We start from the raw sequence: 19,884 nt of genomic DNA on the forward strand, positions 1-19,884 counted from the left end.
ATTGTGCACATTCCTGGAATGGTGCCAAACTTCAGTACAGGTGACACTTTTATAGGTTACCAGTTTAGCGTTTCAGAGGAGGTCTTGTTCTAGAATTATTGCGATTATTCTAACGTTTGCACCAATACCTCACATGTGTGGTGCCAATGCCATTTACATGTTTGTGCAACCTAGGTATGCGTACGCTTCTGCGTGCAAACACAAGGGGACGGGCCACTTAAAAAATCATTTTCATTATTTATATTTTTATTTATTTTTATACTGTCCCTTTTTTTAGTTTTTATCTATATATATATAATTTATAAATTTTTAGCACTTTTATTCCTATTACAAGAAATGTAAACATCACTAATAATAGGAAAAAGGCATGACAGGTCCTCTTTATGGGGACATCTGGAGTCAATGAGACCCCAGATATCTCCTCTACCCTAAAAAATATGAGATAAACAAAAAAAAAAACATTGATCCCTGCTTTCAAGGAAATAAACTGTCAGTGTTTACATTTGCCAGTGCTGGAAGTGACTTCATGACATCTCTTCCAGTTTCATAGAAATGTCCCGGGACTATCCAGTTCACAGCCAGCTCTATGGTAATCCGCCACCAGATCGGTAATCTGATTTCCTAATCACACAGAAGAGCCCAGAGAGGCAGCGAAGGGCAGCAGGAGGGGGGGGGGGGGGGTGTCACCTCCCGCTGTCTGTAAAAGCCATCCAGCAATAGCTGCTAGGCTGGCTTTTATTTTACAGGGAATAGCTGGCTGAAAAGAAATATATATGAATGGTGCCTGTAGCTGCAACTATCATTCAAATATCTCCACTTGAACCTAAAGACATCATAGGACATCCTACAGGTGGGAAGTCTTTAATAAAAGAACTACAGAGCTCCAAACTTGTTTGCTAGCTCCTGGCTAGTCAAGTTATCTGATCTGCTGCTGCCACTCTGTACAACCTTGCAAAAAAAGATGGATCATGCTGCCAAAATAAATTACAGGATATAATACATGCCATATACAGTACTTTACTTTGTTATGACTAGTAGTGCACATATTCCACATTTTCTGGAGAATACTAGGTAGGGTATGGCCATTATATCATGAACACCCAAACGATTTGAGGTGTAGATAAAAAGGTGAGGAAAAAGTTTAACAAGCTACTAGAAATAATATACAGCCTTTTATACAGTTTTGGTCTCAATCCTTTAGCCCAGGGGTACCCAACCAGTGGCCCGTGGAGCCCTCTAATGTGGCCCTCAACCTCCTGCTCTAAGATGGCAGGTTGGCAAGCCCAGATCACAGGTTGCTGTCCCGCCATCCCAGAACAGCAGTTTTGTGAATGAAGCCGCTGGTAGTGCAAGCAAGTGGCTGCGGAGCAGAGCCACATAAGCCAATGCTTTCTGTATAGTGCCCGCTCCTGTCACAGGCGGAGTGATACCAAATGCACTCCACCTAGGACAGCAACAGTCAGCAATACCAGAATGGAAGACGGTTATTAAAGGTAAGTTTACTACTAAATTCACAGTATATATGGATATATCTGTTTTTCAGTGGTTACTGGACTGCTTTCAAACTGATCCACAGGTGCAGTGCAGCTGCGGGTTACCTGCATTAAGCCATAGACTTCTGTTATTGCCTGCGGGTTTGTTGCGCCTTCAGAAAGTGCGCCAAACCTGCAGGCTATAATAGAAATTTACGGGCAAAGTGCAGCTAACCTGCAGAAAATCCACAGGTTCACTGTGCTGCACCCGCGGTTTGGGCAAATCGCAGCACATCTGTGTGAAAGCAGCCTTAGGCCCCTTTCACACGATTGGTCTGACCCAATCAGACTTACTTTTCACCTCTATGGAGCAGCAGATGTAAACGGACTTGTGTCTGCCCTTGTGTCTGCCCCTTCTATCTGGGCGTATCGGATTGGATCAGAGGCCCCATAGAGTAGACCCGGTCATCCTCCGGCTCCACTCATTGTGGCTCGCGACCAGTTACCAATTCGCTTAAGTGGCCTTCGCTCTTCAAAAGGTTGGCCACCCCTGCTTTAGCCCTAAGAAAGAAATGCTAACTGTGATATTACTATGCTGACCAACTCAACAAGGCACCATCCAGTCTTATATAAGTAAAAAATATATATATTACTTACTGGGATTATTGGGACGACCTCCAGATCTGCACACCGGGCAACATTCTCCAGGTGGGGTCTCAGGATTGTCACAGTCTACAATTTCAGGGCACTGGATATCATCACACAAAATGGCACCACTATCACAGACACATATTTGACAGGGAGATGGCTTCCAAACATCTTGATTCATGTAAATATTGTCTCCTTGCTTGCAGGCCAAACCCTCTGTTTCCCCTGTAAAAAAAATAAAAATAAACACAAATTGTTATAGTTCTATTTTGACATGTATTGCACCGCATGCATGAGTCTATGCAAAAGGAAATTATATATATATATATATATATATATATATATATATATATATATATATATATATATATATACTGTATATTATGAACACACACTGTGTATAGAAAGACGCACAGGAGTGAACTCAATAAAAAATAATTAAAAACATTTTTTTTAATTGGAAACCTTTTTTATGGAGACAAAAAGGCATACTGTAACAGAAACATACACTATATTGTCAAAAGTATTGGGACTCCTGCTTTTACACGCACATGAACTTTAATGGCATCCCAGTCCTAGTCTGTAGGGTTCAATATTGAGTTGGTTCACCCTTTGCAGCTATACCAGCTTCAACTCTTCTGGGAAGGTGGTCCACAAGGTTTAGGAGTGTGTCTATGGGAATGTTTGACCATTCTTCCAGAAGAGCATTTGTGAGGTCAGGCACTGATGTTGGGACAAGAAGGCCTGGCACCAAGTCATCAAATTCATCGCAAAGGTGTTCTATCGGGTTGAGATCAGGACTCTGTGCAGGCTAGTCAAGTTCCTCCACCCCAAATGTGCTCATCCATGTCTTTTTTGGACGTTGCTTTGTGCACTGGTCAACATTATTTGGTGGAAGGGAGATTATGGTGTGAGGTTGTTTTTCAGGGATTGGGCTTGGCCCCTTTGGACAACGTCATGCTCCCAACTTTGTGGGAACAGTTTGGGGATGGCCCCGTTCTGTTCCAACATGACTGCACACCAGAGCACAATGCTATGCCAATATAGTGTATATACTGTGAGTGCTATGTATGCTGACCCACACCAGATATGGTGTAACAATTGAATAATGAACTTCCCCCTTACCATGGTGTCATTCAGCCTGATAACACCTACTCTTGTTTGTAACAGAAATAAGCCTATGAAGGCTATAAAAGAAAAGTATTTGTGGACATATGTACATGAAACAGAATACATGAAAAATTTCCATTTATAGCAAGCTGATAACTTGAGTATCAATAAGAACAAGCTAAAGCAGCATTTAAGGTGAATCGGGACATCAATGGAAAGAGTTCTAATCCCACTGACACACGACTGGACTTTCCGACAAAAAAGGTCAGACGGAATCATTCCGTCGGATATTATAATCGTGTGTGGGCTTCATCTGACTTTTTTCTTCAAAAATTTAGACAGACCTAGAAATAGAATATGTTTCAAATCTGTCCAACGGAATCAATTTCTATCCGGAAAACCGTTTGTCTGTATGTTGTTCCGACGGACCAAATTTGATGCTAGGGCAGCTATTGGCTACTGGCTATTGAACGTTCTTTTCTAGTCCCGTCATACGTCATCACAGTGGTGTAGTGGTTAGCACTTTCACCTAGCAGCAATAGGGTTGCTGGTTCAAATCCCGACCACAACACTATCTGCCTGGAGTTTGCATGTTCTCCCTGTGCCTGCGTGGGTTTCCTCCGAGTACTCCGGTTTCCTCCCACACTCCAAAGACATGCTGGTAGGTTAATTAGACCCTGTCCAAAAAAGAATTGGCCATAATATGTGTATGTGTATGTCAATGTTGTAAGTGTGTCGGGACTCTACAGGTTAAAGGACCGCATAAATAGCTGCAGATGGACACCGGTGGCAAGAAAAAAGCACCCAGAGGCGATTCAGTTCGTATAGGTAGCGCTATATAAGTCATTCATTCATTCATCACGTTCAAAACGAACTGACTTTGGTCCGCTCGTGTGTGGGCAAGCCTGTTTGTTCAGAATTCCATCGTATTTCTGTCGAAAGTTGGTGGGAACTCCGTCGGGAAGACCGTCTGACCTTTTCTGCTGGAAAGTACGGTCGTGCGCACGTGACATAAGTGTCTACCAAGAGTTCAAAGCAAAGCTCTGAAAGATCTTTTGCTTGGTCAAAGGTGGTAAATTATCAATAAACGATTTCTATACTTCAAAAGGGGTGCCAGAAAAAAAGGTACTGTATTTACTTTCTTGGAGTTCAGCTTTAACTGGTGATTGGTAACACAAAGACAAAACACATCTGTAAAAGACAGTCATAAATAGAGATGGCCACATCCATTATATTTTAACTGTTTTGTAATAACTCAACCAAATCTGTATGACATTATATTACTTATGTGTGACATCCACCTTCCAATCTTCTCAAAATATAGGAACCATTTAGCTTAAAACTGTTAGTGCATAGAGGTGACATTTATGTATTTAAAGTGGAAGTTCACCCTAGAATTAACCCTAGACATAAAAACCATTGGGGCAGTGAGCAGCATCAAGTTGCATGGTATCACTGGCAAATGGGCAGAAGTTTCCAATCCTAATTGCTGAATGACTAGAACACTGGCAGAAGTCAAAATTAGTGATATGCATCTATCAAGGTACATAAGCTACATGGCTCTTTAACCCTTTCACGTTGAGCATAGGAACATATGCAGCCTCACGGAAGTGGGTGTTTTTCTGTGGGGCCACATATGTGCGCAAGTGTGTTTGTGCTGTCACTGAAGCTCCAGTTCTCATACTACTATATGACCAGGGAGCCAGGAGGACCGACTTTCAATCACATGATCACTGTGATGGGCTATCACAGTGGTCAATCACTGTGCAACTTGCCTCTGTACTCTTTTGAATGGAAAAAAAAGATGCATTGTATCTTGGTCTCCATGCTAGAGGAGAAGTTTGTAAACAAAAAAGTGTGTGAAAAAATAAAAAATAAAATTAGGATAAAATAGCTACATTAGGGTTTCATATAGGTCAGGGTCAATGTTAGGGTCAAAGGTCAGGGTCTGTGTTTTTTAACTAGGATTAAAAAGTGTTTGTGTTTTTACTATTTAGGCAAGTTTTTCTTTAATAAACAAAAATTAGGATATATTCATTACCATTTACCACCAAATGAAAGCCCAGTTAATTCACCCAGATACACTAAGTAGTTGCAATGATTGTACAGCTTTACTAACACATGATAAAGTTGCAAAACTGGTTTCAGACATTAGGATTTGTTCTACATTGGTCATGAAGGCATTAAAGTAGAACGCTAGGTAATTTTTTTATTTATTTTTTGGATACAGTAATAGAGAGGGTTATAATCCCTTTCAGTTTTGTTTCTTTTGCAATCTGTGCCCCATTGGGGGCTTTACTCTCACTCCCTATCTCATAGCCAAAACAGCCCCCTAGGTCACCAGAACTAGTACCCCACTGGAAGATTACCCCTCTATTACTGTTCTGGGGACAACACCAAATGTGGAATTTTCTTTTATTTTCACTTTCAATGATAATAATAAACAGAACAATTAGAGAAGGTGGCTCTCCACAAAGCCTAGTACACACTGCTATTTTTTTTTCCTTCAACCCAGCGGGCTGGACGAAAAAAACCTGACAGCTCAGGTCGGAACCGATGTACTAATAACAATCCAACCAGAACACTCCAGCCATTGCTGAGAGCGCTGATCGGGAGCCAGTTGGCAGACCATTTTTGGTCATGCTTCTTTGACAGAAGCCGGCCAGCTTCTGTTGGACCAGCTGCAGTACACACGGCCCAATACCACCTGACATTCGGCCCGCGTGTACAGAACTAAACAGCGGCAGAGGTGGCAATAAAAACCTGACAGGTATTTGAATCCATCTCTACTTTGTTCAAAATAAAAAAAAAATTGCTTTCAGTTATACTTTTATGTTCAAAGAATAATTCTAGGAGGAGCGTCCACTTTAACTTTTTTCATACTATTCCCTTCCAAAAACGATTGAGTTAATTAAGTTACTATGCTTAGACTTTTGATTTCTGAAATTAGATTATGCAACAGGGGTTGCCAGTGCGGCATCTGAAAACAGCCTGCTTTGTGGTTTTGTATATGTAGGCATTTGATTGCTTTATTTTCACATACAATCAGAACTCAGAAACATCTCAAATGCATCTTCAATTCATGATAGTTATGTCCATGGACTCTAACCCTTACGCCACATCAAAGGTACATAACAATCAGGTTCCTGTGATTTAGTATAATACATTTAATTATTTAGCAAGCTAGACTACTAGGCATGCAGACAGCTGGTGCAATTGGCATTCTGTGATGGATCACTCACATTGACCACTTATTCCTGATATAGCTGAGTTTGTTCTACATTCTGTACCGTCACCACAGAATGATTGCAGAGACTGTCTTTCTAAGGAAACAAACAGGCAGATAAGGCTACGGGGGACAGAGCACCCCACCTACAGGATACACAAGTCAAGCCTTACATGACATACATCACACTTTTCTGATCTGCAGGCTCCGTTTCACCTTTGCTCTCCTGTGTCACTGTGCCTCTGTAGCACTTTACCTTCTGTCCTCTATATACCTGTATCTCTAGCAGGTTAGGACTAATTTATACCCATGTATTGTGATCCCCCAAATACAGTATTCTGCACCACCATTTTAAATATAAATTGTAAATAAAGTGAACCAATCAACTCAACACAAAAAACTACTATACAAGCAAATAGAGTGAAACAAGGGAAATATGAAATCATTGTTTTACCATAGCCCAAAAAGTCAAACGGGCTTACTTAGAGTAAAAGGTGATCCAAAACAGAAGACTCTCTGTGTGAACACTAGCTACCGCCACAAGCACTAAGAACTCATAAGAGGTCATATCTCGCATAAAGGTAAGATGCCCAGCAGGAGAACAGGACACCACCCGCTGAACAACAAATGAAAATGCATCCTCAAACTATCAGCTTATCATCATAACATGCAAAAAAGAGCAAACCACGAAGTGCCGGAAAACAATTATCACATTTATTAATACATTCTAATACTAAAAACTCACCAAGGTAAGTAAACAAGCTGGCAAACAAGTAAATCCATCCTCTCACCATCCCGCTATCTCACATAGAAAAGGATGCAACGACACTTGCAGTCTATTTACCTTTAGTAAATACACCCCATTGCTTACTTGAATAAGGTACTTGCTGTAAGGAAGTGACATAATTGGTGACCTCTTTTGGTACAGAGTTTTCTGGAGCATGGATGAGCTCCAGTGGCCAGCACCCAGTGCACCTGCGGTTAAGGACAACTCTGGAGTTTAGAGCAGTGGGGTGTTTTTGGATTGCACACCTCTCATACATGTTGATTTGATGCGATATCTTTTTGAAAATGCATTTACTTTGACTCCAACTATTTCAAGAGCTAAGCTAGCCATACACCCAAAGAAATCTAATAGATTCCTCCATCAATGATAAATAGTATGAGTGAAGACATTTCCCCACAGTGACTTCATTCAATTGGAAGTGATTGGAAGCAGTCATTGTGCAGCTGACAATTTTCCATCAGAGTCCTTCGACAAATATTTATTGAAAAAGTGACTTTTGACAAGTTGGTTGGTGCCACAGCTTAAATTTCTGATTCTGATTCAGCAGGAATTGGCAGTAATTTGAGCAGTTTATGGCCAGCTTTTCCTAAACACCCTGAAATAAAATTAAAATGATTAAAAGTTTTAATCATTGGCACCTAATTTGGAACTCTGGATTCTAATTTCATTGATTTTAAATTGTGGTAAATATAGAAGTGTGCTCACTTTTTCCATATGACAAATCTGCACTTTCGTTTTGTTCAGGGGGTCTCCAAACTTTCAAAACAAAGGGTCAATTTACTGTCCTTCAGACTTTAGGGGGGCCAGATTGTGGCAAGTGGGGTGAAAAATGTACCGGCAAACAACGTCTCAGTTTTGGTGGTCAGTGAAAAAAATTACATTTCACCTGTGGTCAGTAGGAGGAGGAATAGTGGCACATTGTTGGTATCAGTGGGTGAAAAAGTGCCCCCGTCGTTGGTGTCAATGGAAGGAATAGTACCCCAAGGGCCATATAAAGGCAATCAAAGGGCCGTATCCAGTGCACTGGATGCAGTTTTGGGACCACTGCTTTAGATAATGAAAATAAGTACACCACATCAATTGTATGTGCCATTTGTTCAAGTATGTCACCTTTATCTGAAAGTACTATTTGAATCAAGATCTAAAGTTTCCTTTTCAAAAATGTTGAAAAAGTCAAACTGCATGTGTTTTTACATGACAGAACAAACAGTGCCACATAACTTTGTATGCAATACATGCCACGTTTCATACCCTTTCAACATTCACACTGCATCATACCTGAGTATCACATGGAATGCCTTATACCTCTCTGTTAGACACAAAGGGGGGATTTACTAAAACTAGAGCACTCAGAATCTGGTGCAGCTAAGCAGGGTAGCCAATCAACTTCTAAAATCAGTGCTCAATTAAGTTTTGACAATAAAAGCTAGAAGCTGATTGATTTGTATGCAGAGCCGCAGCAGATTTTGCACTCTCCAGTTTTTGTAATTCCCCCCTCAAAGCTTCATAATTTTCCATCACATATAGTGCTTAATATTGTATATTACATTTAGTGCCTCTTATCTCTGTATTATCTGTAGTGCTCCTTACTTTTGTATAGAACAGAAAAAAAATGTGAGGGCATACTATTGTGATGTGGGATGACTGAGTATAGTCAGGGCCTGCGCTACCACTAGGCTCCCTAGGGCGCCTGGCCACTGGTGTTCCTACTCGCTTCTCTCTGCAGCAAGCAACCAAGTCTTAGCATCAACAGGCAGCCACCGCTCTGTTCGCACATAGTGCTAAAGGCACAGCTCCTTTGGCGGAGGACTGTGTCTGTGTCCTGACTCCCAAATGAATGGAATCAAGCAAACATTCATTGATGGTCACTTCATTGATCGGTGCTGGTGAGGCTGCATTGATTGGTGCTGGTAGGTTGCATTTGATGGGCGCTGGTGAGGCTGCATTTGATGGGCGCTGGTGAGGCTGCATTTAATGGGCGCTGGTGAGGTTGCATTTGATGGGCGGTGGTGGGCTCCGATTTATGGGCACTTCATTAGAAAGGTGGGGTATACATGGGCAGAGCAATGGGGTAGAGTCAGGGGTGGATCCAAGGGGGCGCAAAATTAAGTTTTGCCTAGGGTGTCAAAAATCCTTGCACCAGCCCTGACTATGGTAAGGAAAACCACAAGCAAAAAGAGAGGAAGCCAATGAGCCTAACATCCGAAATATACCATTAATAGCTACAGATTACTTTATAAAGATTAAAGACTACAAATCCCTGTGTAACTCACATTGACTTAATACATCTAAATAATTAATAAATCTCGAATAAAGTAATTAAGCTACAAATATAATGGGTCTTAAGCCTCGTACACAGGATCGAATTTTCCGATGGGAATTGCGTGATGACAGGCTGTTGGCGGACAATCCGACCATTTCTAAGAGGTTTTAGAAGCCTATATTTCTCCTAAAGACAGGTACATTTTACATGATCCAAAGTGTGTAAGTCAAAAAATATATGTTAATTACCCTATGTTACACACAGAAACTATAATTTCAAACATAAATTCAAACTTTATATACACAAAAAAATAACAACACCATTCAGATTTTCTATATATAGCATGGCTATAGCAATTGGAGACATGTATCACATGCAGCATGTTATATGCGGTACAATATAAAACAAAGATCCTGAAACAACAATCTTCCAAATAGATCCAAATGGTGCAAAATAGTGCCCAGCCCAAGGGCGTTGTGATGTGGGGAGCTCTGCTGGTGCAGTATCCTCTCCCAGAGTCTATGCTCCAGAGGATTGGCAGCACAGCCCAACAGACTGCTGCTAAAGCGGCCCTTCTGATGTTATTTGCGGGGATCCACTGTCTGTTTGACAGTGATCCTTACTCCATGGTCAGAGGGGAAATCTATTAAATTTTTCAGCAATGTTCTTTTGCACCCTAAGACATTAACATGTTTAATTCTGAGTTCACACCGCAGCATGGAGTGGCTCACAGCAGGGGTCCGGTGCATCCCCATTCACCGTTTCAAGTCCGCTTTCGGCCCGAATGTTTGGCTGAATTCGGACCTGCAATGGACCAAAAGACACACAGCAATCCTGTGCATTTGGCAGGGGAGCCGCTCTGGGGATGTGTGAACTGGCTCCATAGAGAGCCGATCACAATCTCCTGACATGCAAATTGGATGTGGAGAAAACCCGCATCCAGCTTGCAATAGTGTGAACCCAGCCTAAGAGTAAAATCCAATCCACACTGTGATTTTTTTGCCCAAGAATAGATTAAATGCCAATTCAGTTTATTTTACAGGAGTGAGCAGGAAAACGTTAGCTCACAGCATTTATGATATATTTTTAAAAGCATTATAAATAAAATATAAATACATATAAATTGTAATATTTGCCACTAAGAAGCATTTATATAAAGAAGAATTTCTTTCTTCCTGGGAAAATAAAGCTTGACATAGGAATAGTTTACATATAGGAACATCTGGTCCCAAGAGTAAACTTTTTCAATAAATTCTAACCACACTCTTGTGAAAAAAACATATTTCACGGTTGAAGAATCCACTCTGGAGAGCATTCCATGTCTTTCCCCTTGCATGTGCATGACTTATTGTATTAGATTTTGTTTAACAAAAGCAGGCCCTTTTTTCCAGATGTCTGGCATATGAGTTTTATCGTCTTAAATGTTTTTTCCAACCACGGAGCTATTAGAATAGATATGTATGTCCACCATGAAGTTCCAAAGGGGGCATCTTTGTACTATTTAATACATCATCAGTTATTCATGATGTGATCTACACTTTCTCTGTCTAATTGTATTGAAGCGATATTAAAGGCCAGGCTTTTTTTTTTAAATAACAAACATGTCATACTTACCTGCTCTGTGCAGTGGTTTTGCACAGAGTAACTCCAATCCTCCTTTTTTTAAGTCCCTCGCCAGCACTGCTGGCACCTCCCTCCTCCTGCCAAGTGCCCCAGAGCAAACATCTGAGCAGGCTCGCTCATGGCTTACAAAGCTGATGGCTTGTTGGTGTAAATGGTTCTATTTAACATTACAAAGAATTAAGGCAATGCAACCTCCCAAAGAAAATAGTTAACTTGCAGTGTTTCATTTGGTTACCCTATGATGTCAACTTTTTACTTGACTGTTGACTTAATTCACACCACATGTTTTGGCAGGATGCTTTAAAATGGCCCTCCCATCTCTGTGACGTCAGCTTGGAAAATCAAATACATCACCTTCTTACAATTTAACTGTCTGTGCGCAGATTATTATGCAGGCCTTCATATTGCAGCAGAATACATTAAAGTGTTTTTTAACCCCCCACCAAAAAATACACATCCTGGTCCTTAAAAGCAGAATTAACAGCACAGTGCTTGTGTTGGGTAATCTGCGCCCCTCTAAACTGTAAAAAAAAAAACCCTGAACACTCAACTTCCTGTATGCCACTTTCTATACAGACACGATAACCGGGGGGCTACTCAGCCCTGATCACCATGGCCAAAGGGCCTCCTGTGTCATACGCTGGCCTGCTCTGCTCTCCTCTTGCCCCCCCCAACCCCTGTCTGTCAGCACCCCCTCTCTCTCTCTTTGTCTCCGCTACGCCCCCGCCGCTATTATTTAAAATATAAAACCTAAAATTGTCACTGCCAGCTTCTCTATTAGAGGTTAGAATATCACACTGTGTAAATCCTTTCTAAAAACAAGCTTTCTAAATTGCTACTTAGAGCTGTCTTCAGGCCGGTCACGTGACTCGCCGTCGCTTTACAGCTCCAAGACAGGGCTTCTACAGGAGGAGCCGAGCGGCCACGTGATCTCCCCGGCTGACGTCAGAAGGAGATCATGGTCCCTCCTGCAGTAGCCGTGTATCAGAGCTTCAAAGTGGCCGCGAGTCATGTGACCGGCCTGAAGACAGCTCTAAATAGCTATTTAGAGTGCTCCTTTTGAGAAAGAATTTGCACAGTGTGGTATGCCAGCCTCTAATAGAGGGGCTGGCAGTTTTTAATAACAAGGCTTAACAAACACTTTAAGCAGAAATACAATGTATACATTAAATTCATAGAAAAATAAAATGTAGGGTTGTTTCCCTCAAGTCCCTGCAATATATAAGGGGCTACATTCATACCTGAACACATTTTACAATGAAGTAAATTATCATAATGGAGTGTGATGGATTCCTTTTACATGTTTTGACCACTTAAGCCCTGGACTATTTTGCCGGCCAAAGACTAGAGCACTTATTTTTGATTAGGCACTGTGTCGCTTTAACTAACAATTGCACGATGTGACTCCCAAACAAAATTGACATCCTTTTTTCCCCACAAATACAGCTTTCTTTTGGTGGTATTTGATCACCCCTGCGATTTTTATTTTTTGCGCTATAAACAAAAAAAGCGTCAATTTTGAAAAAAAGCATTACCTTTTACATTTTGCTATAATAAATATCCCCCAAAAATATATAAAAAAAATATATTTTTTTCCCTCAGTTTAGGCCGATGCGTATTCTTCTACATATTTTTGGTAAACAAAAAATCGCAATAAGCATTTATTGATTGGTTTGCGCAAAAGTTATAGCGTTGACAAAATAGGTGATAGTTTTATGGCATTTTTATTAATAATTTTTTTTTTAACTAGTAATGGCAGCAATCAGCGAATTTTATCATGACTGCGACATTATGGCAGACACATCGGACATTATTAACACATTTTTGGGACCATTGTCATTTATACAGCAATCAGTGCTATACAAATGCACTGTTTCCTGTATAAATGACACTGGTAGTGAATGGGTTAACCAGGGGGTGGCAGTGTATGGGTTAAGTGTGTCCTGGGGAATATTTCTAAGTGTGGGGGGGCGTGGCTGTGTGTGACACATCACTGATCTCTGCTCTCGATGACAGGGAACAGAGATCAGTGGCACTGTCTCTAGGCAGAACGGGGAGATGCTTGTTTACATTAGCATCTCCCCGTTCTTCCTGCCCGTGAGACGACCGTGGGTATCCCCACGGTGATCGAGTCTGCGGGACCCACAATCCGACTCACCGAGGTCCCGGCTGGCACGCGCACGTGCCGCCGGCGCGCATGCGATGGCACGGTGGAAAATTTAAAGGGACACACAGGTACGCCCATTTGCCTGTCTGTGCCATTCTGCCAACACACATCGATGTGTGCCGGTCGGGAAGTGGTTAACGTTCAACCCCTTGAAAGGTGCATTTTCCTGGACATACAAAGATGCAGCAAGAAAAATGTTTTTAAAGCACTACTCTAAAAAAACAGAGGTGTAAATATTCATAAGCCTCACAACTGTCAGTGTAGTATTGCTTTTTTTTTTTTGGTTTTGATCTTTTTGGGTATACACGCCAATAGTTATGCCTATTTTATTTTATTTTTTATTTTATTCTTGGCATATTGTGGCAGAATACAATTAGTAAATGCTTCACCCCTCAACCTCATTGGAAATTTTATTTTTTCTGTCTTTCCCAAGGACATGTTATCTGAATTGTTATTTTTGTCTTTACCTGGCATTTTCCCTTGGTAGGCCAGGCAGGTTAATCTATCCTAATCTGAATTTTCTGCTATGTTTTGGGGCACTCAGTCTGGGTTCCGTTGTGGCATGTTGGCCCCTTCTGATGACTTCCTTTCTGTTTTCCTAAGGCAATGCCCCTTTTCAAGATTGTGGCAGTTGCCGCATGACCTTCCAGTGCTGGGAAGGGGAGGACATCTATAGTGATGAAATGCTTTTGCCGAAACGCATCAGTATTTGTTTTACTGTCACTCTGATGTACCAATAAACGACACTTCAAGGATTACAGTGTTGCCGGCTCCTCTTACTACTATTGCATTGAAGTGTGTTGGGACACATTGAGCCTTGGCACCTGTGAGTGGACCTGGTGTATGGATTGAGTTGTCCCTGCAGAGAGCGCTGTTACTTTTCTTCTTTTCCATGATGAAATTTAAAACAAGCTTGCCTGCAGCCTTATGGCTTTTCTTGCTGCTTCTAGGGAACAGTCTATCCAGCAGTTTTCCGTTGCTCTGTTGCTCACTCCTTTTACATTTCTGGATAGTGGATGAATACTACTAATGAGGTTTCTCACTCTGATGATACCAAGCCAAATATTGCTGCCACAAAAGACACTGCCACTCCTGACAGATAAGGGCATGGGCTAAAGTAATGCAGGCATGGTAAGTTAAAGGGAAAATAAATGGTCATCACTTCGGCAGGGCATATACTAAAAAAAGAAAAAAATGATATGATTTTACTGTCCTCCTCACAAAGATCCAACTGAAGATCATGCACAGGATTGTGAACCACATCGCTGATTTCCATCACCAAGATGTCAAAACTCACAGACACAGCCATTTAGGCTCCCACCATCATAGCAGCCACTCTGACTTTAGCTCATAGTCATGACACAAATACTCTGATAAGAATACCTACTGATTCTAAAGCCATAGAGCAATCCAAGGAATTGGTCTATGAGTTGTGTCTAGCAAAGGATACCCACAAGCAAGTGTAGTACCCATCACAGTGAATAGATGTGAAGAGGCACGTGTCAGGATAAATATGATCATTGAAAGAGAACAGGCTGAGTTCCCAGCACAGCCAGAAAACTGACCACGCTGTGCTCTCATGCCTAATAAGATCAGTTTTTGATGGGAATGATCCAGAAGGACTGGCAGGAACAGGTATTTAACACAAAGTAATCAATACAAAGAGAACAGGATACCTGGTGTATGTGAGTACATGATACAGCAGACACATATCAGGAATCTGAAATGTTGGGTTTACATATTTTTTAAGAATAGTTGGTGCTATGTATCCTGTGGTTGGTACAGCACAAATAAGGACAGGTTCCCTTTAAGATTCTGATACCAAAATCTTTTCTACATGATTTTATGCTAGCTGGGTGACATTTAAATAGTATAGATATCTTGTGTTTAATGATATTGGTAAGTACAGGGAATATTGCATGTTTAATAAAATTTTACAATAGGTGTAGAGATGGAGCGAGAGAGAGAGAGAGAGAAAGAGAGAGAGAGAAAAGAGAGGCAGGAGAGATATGGAGAAAAGAGAGGCAGGAGAGAGAGAGGGAGAAAAGGGAGGCAGGGGAGAGAGAGAGAGAGAGAGAGAGAGCGAGGAGAGAGGGAGAGAGGAGAGAGAAAGGAGAGAGAGAGGGAGGGAGAGAGATGAGAGAGAGAGGAGAGAGGGGAGAGAAGTAGAGAGAGAAAGAAAGAGAGAGTGTCTATATGTATTTATTGATTTAATACAGGTATTTACAATATTACGCAGTGCTTTACATATTGTACATACAGTATTTACATATTGTACATTCATAGCAGTCCCTGCCCTCAATGATTGTACAATCCAAGGCCCTAACTGAGGAAGCTGTTTCCTGCACACACATTGGCCTAAATTTATGCGGAAATTCGATTTTTGTAAATATTTTTATTGGATGTGTTTAAACATTTTTGTTTTGTTTATTTTTTTCAAAATTGTCGGCCTTTTTTCTAGCACAAAAAAGGAAAAACGCACCCAAAAAAAAAAGCGCTGCTTGTGGGGAAAAAATGACATAAATTTAATTTATGTACAGCATTGCATGACCATGCAATTGTCAGTTTAAGTAACACAGTGTTGTATCGCAAAAAATGAAGGGGGGGGGGGGGGTGCTAAATCTTCTGGAGATCAAGTGGTTAAACAAATAAGCATAAATTGTTATTATTACTATTGTTAGTATAATTACTACTGGTATAATTGTAGTTTGTGTAAGGCCGCGTACACACGGGCGGACTGTCTGCCCAACTTAGTCCGCTGAACAGTGTTTCAGCGGACAATCCGCTCGTGTGTGGGCTTCAGCGGACTTTTTCAGCGGACAGTCTGCTCATCGTGTGTGGTCAAGTCCGTTCATGCTAATTTTGAACGGACTGTCTGTCGGATTGTCTGCCGAACTTAGTTGGGCAGACAATCCGCCCGTGTGTACGCGGCCTTAGTTATGTAACGCATATGAGGTAAGGGATTGACTGAGTGAGCGAGTTACAGATCACATTGTTTATTAATAACACATTCTTTGATTCATATCACTGCTATAAATATTGTTGCTATTAAACAAGCTTTGATCCATTTTTCTTATGGCATATATGTGTATAAATACTTATTTTTGTGAGCTGTAAAGACGTAAAGGATGTTCAAAAAATATCCACAAGGTGGCAGCATACAGCTACATCTATTATATTCGTCTTCATAATACAGTCATATATGGATAAAATCCAGTCTCCACGATATGATCCAAGTCTTTTGACTTTGGTCCAATACATTCACAGAAAAATTAGGCTTCATAGTAGAATTTTCCTCCACATGTGACCAATCAATGTTCTAGAAGGGAGGAGGAGGTTTAGAAATGCTGACCCTGTAACTTGAATGTCTTAACCATTAACTGTTGCATGAAAAACATAAAGCAGTCTAAACTTGACTTTTTCTCTATCTTTGGTAGCTTTTATACATTTTCTTCAAAGTGATTCCTCTGCACAAATTATGTTCATAATCAACTGACATGAAGTGTCTTACGAACCCCTGCGCATTGACAGAAAGAGGAGCAATTATACTCTAGTGTAAAAGTCGTGGCTCTTTTCTGTGCCCACCTGTGGCTCCCTGTATGTACATCATAGCCGTGATTTTACACTACAGTATATTTGTGCTTGTTACCTTCTTTATGGATGGCCCTTAAGGGTGTTTTTAGGACAAACCTCTAGGCCTGTAAGCCTGCGTCTGCTCAAGTAACACTTTTAACAAAATAATAATAATAATAATAATGATTTTCACACTTTGAAGACAGAACACTTTTAAATAACAACTTGTGTCTATGTTTTAAACTGCCCACCCATGTTACACTCGGATTGTACAATGTTGTTTACATCTACCAACAACAATGTAATGTTAGGGTCTTCCTGACTAAATAATAATAATTGAATGATATGAGCATTTAGTTAGGTCACTCTACTCTACACACTACATAGTTCTTGGCAAAAAAAAGCAAGTTAGCCCATTTCATCTAGTCTAGCCGCCATTGGCGCAGGGGCCCCAATCTACATGCAGGGCGCCGAACGCATGTATTTCAATAGGGTGTTTTTTTTCTTAAGCACATCATTAAGGCCTGAGGCTCTAATTGGCTTCAAAAAAGGGTGGGCTCAGTGTGAGGGGGGTGGGGGGGGGGGATGTTTGGCCTTGCCAGGTGCCACTGCTAGCCGCAATTTATATCTTAAAGCGGAGTTCCAGTCCGCCAATTCTATTTTTTATAATACCACTTCTACTGTAACATTTGGATAATGTCAGTAATGTGGTCCTTCTTGTTTTTTTTTGAATCATGAACTAACCTGATCTCAGAAGCCGGCAGGGTCCATCACTGTTGTGGGCATCTGAAGCCCGCTTGTCTTCATTTCCGGGATTCGATGCAGCTGGCTACCCAGCATGCAACTACCAATCTCGCCCCTGCGCAGTAATGCCACTGTTGCTTCCTGACGGGTTGCCATAGCAATAGCGGCATTGGCAGAAGTTCCTGTCCCGTTGTTGTGGCAATCTGTCAATCAGAGGACATCCCAGAAGGTAATTGAAAATGGCGGCTAGCTCCTCCTGTTCGCACCATTCCCAGTCTGGAAATCACGCAAGATTTCAGTAATAGGTGATTCCCATGGACTCCTGAGATAGATGACGCTGATATCCATTGGATGGGAATTGCCTTGTGACTAAATATCCTAGGCGGCCAGAGCCGGGAGTGCCAAACAGGTATTTAGAAAAAAGAAATTCCCATTTTGAATAGCAGATGGGTGGATGGACATGGGAATGATTGGACATTAAAAAATGGGTGTTGGGTGCTTGAGCGATCCAAATACTACACTGAATGCAAACTTAGTTGCTTGCATGAACTTTTGCTCTAAAGTTCTAGACTGCTAAAATGTATTTGGATAATAAACATGACATGAGCCAGATGTTTAATGCATACCTCAAAAGCATTACATGCATTCGGGGAAAAAATCACAATGAATACTGCCCGAGGCACATTTCCAAAGGTACAATTTTAAAACCTGGAAAAATCCTTGCAAGTGAAAAATGTATAGTAACGCCCCTCTAAATGTAGATCGGGTGATAGTGGAAGGATGTGGCCATGCATGATTTAAGAGTGAATGTAAAATACGGAGAATGCTACAACCACAAACTTCAGCTTCTTTTTTTTCAAATGGGCAAAAGTGATCAACTCCATGAGCAAATAAGACGGATAAATCTGAAATGAGTGCAATCTGCTTGTGTAGGTTATTTCATGTTTGAATGAAAAGAACTCAGTAAGAGTACTTAACTGTAGTAAGCTTTGTGTACATTGAACTGCTGATAAGACTTGGAATTTGGCAAACTTTCAGAGTGAAATATCCAACCCGAGGCCTTTCTGGGATCATCCAGAAGTCACTATCTCAGCACAGCATAAAACAGCAACCAAACATCAATCTCTCTGTGGAATGAACTGCGTTCCTTTTTTTTTTTTTTTCATTTTACACATCACTAAAACACATGTGCCACTAAATCAAAAGCATAAAAACATGGTGGTCATGTATTACAGCCTTTTGTTTTATGGCAGAAATGCAAATTTGTACTCTTCAACGAGTAATTGCTGATAATGGCAAAAAAAGCCATTGACGTAAAGAAACACCTGCATAAGACTGCTTTGCACACGGCAGTGCGATAAACATGCTAGCAACTGAACAGACGTTTACTAAATGTCTATACTTAAAGCGGTAGTAAACTTGAGGGGGGAAAGAAAACTCTCCCTGCAAAGTAAGGGCATAATGTGCTAGTATGCATAGCGTACTAGCACATTATAAAAGGCTTACCTTAAAACCTTAAAACAAAGCCCTCCAGCTGCGAGCTGCAGTAGCTTCCATCTTGACCTGATCTTCCTTCTGGGTTTGCGGGCTGCGGCTTCTTGAATAGCTGAGCCAAAATGACGTCAGAAAGTCTCAGTCATGGTTCACAGCTCAGAGGGCATGGCGCAGGTATGCCATTCCCTCAGATCACAAGCGACGGTGCACATTTAGGAGATATTTATTTTACCTACAGGTAAGCCTTATTATAAACTTACCTGTAGTTAAAAAAAAAAAAGAGAGTTTACTACCACTTTAACGAGACTCTGTCACTTTAAGAATACTAAAGCTGCTGGCTGCTAAGTCATTATATTTTTACCACTTTATAAAACTCTGGTCTCCAGTCCTCAGTAAGGATGTGCTGGAACTAGAGAAAGTCCAGAGAAAAGCAACTAAGCTGATAAGGGGACTGGAGGACCTCAGTTAGGAGGAGCGACTGCAAACATTAAACGTATTCTTCCTGGAGAAGAGACCCTTAAGAGAGGATATGATAATGATATACAAATATCTAAATGGTGATTCTAGAAGGTGAAAAAAACGATTCAGTCTCAGATCGCTTAAAAAGACAAGCAGACACTACATGAAGTTGGATGAAAAGTGGTTTAACCTTAAATTGCGTAGGGCGTTCTTAACTGTCAGAGTGGTAAGGTTGTGGAACTCCCTTTCACAATTGGTGGTGTCAGTGGGGAGTATCAATAATGACATTTTTTTTTTAGATGGGCATCTTAGCAAATA

At 41.0% G+C, this 19,884-nt stretch overlaps 1 protein-coding gene across 1 annotated transcript in view; it reads right to left on the reverse strand.

Moving 5' to 3' along the window:
* COL5A2 (collagen type V alpha 2 chain) overlaps positions 1–19,884 on the reverse strand; it is a 221,903-nt gene that overhangs the window by 120,340 nt on the left and 81,679 nt on the right. Inside the window, exon 2 of the mRNA XM_077448669.1 lies at positions 2,130–2,345. Within this exon, the coding sequence (XP_077304795.1) occupies positions 2,130–2,345 (216 nt within the window). The remainder of the gene's footprint in view (positions 1–2,129; positions 2,346–19,884) is intronic.

This window comes from Lithobates pipiens, unplaced genomic scaffold, assembly GCF_037356315.1.
Source record: "Lithobates pipiens isolate NorthernLeopardFrog02 unplaced genomic scaffold, aLitPip1_a1.2 Scaffold_22, whole genome shotgun sequence".
NCBI classification, from domain to species: Eukaryota; Metazoa; Chordata; class Amphibia; order Anura; family Ranidae; genus Lithobates; species Lithobates pipiens.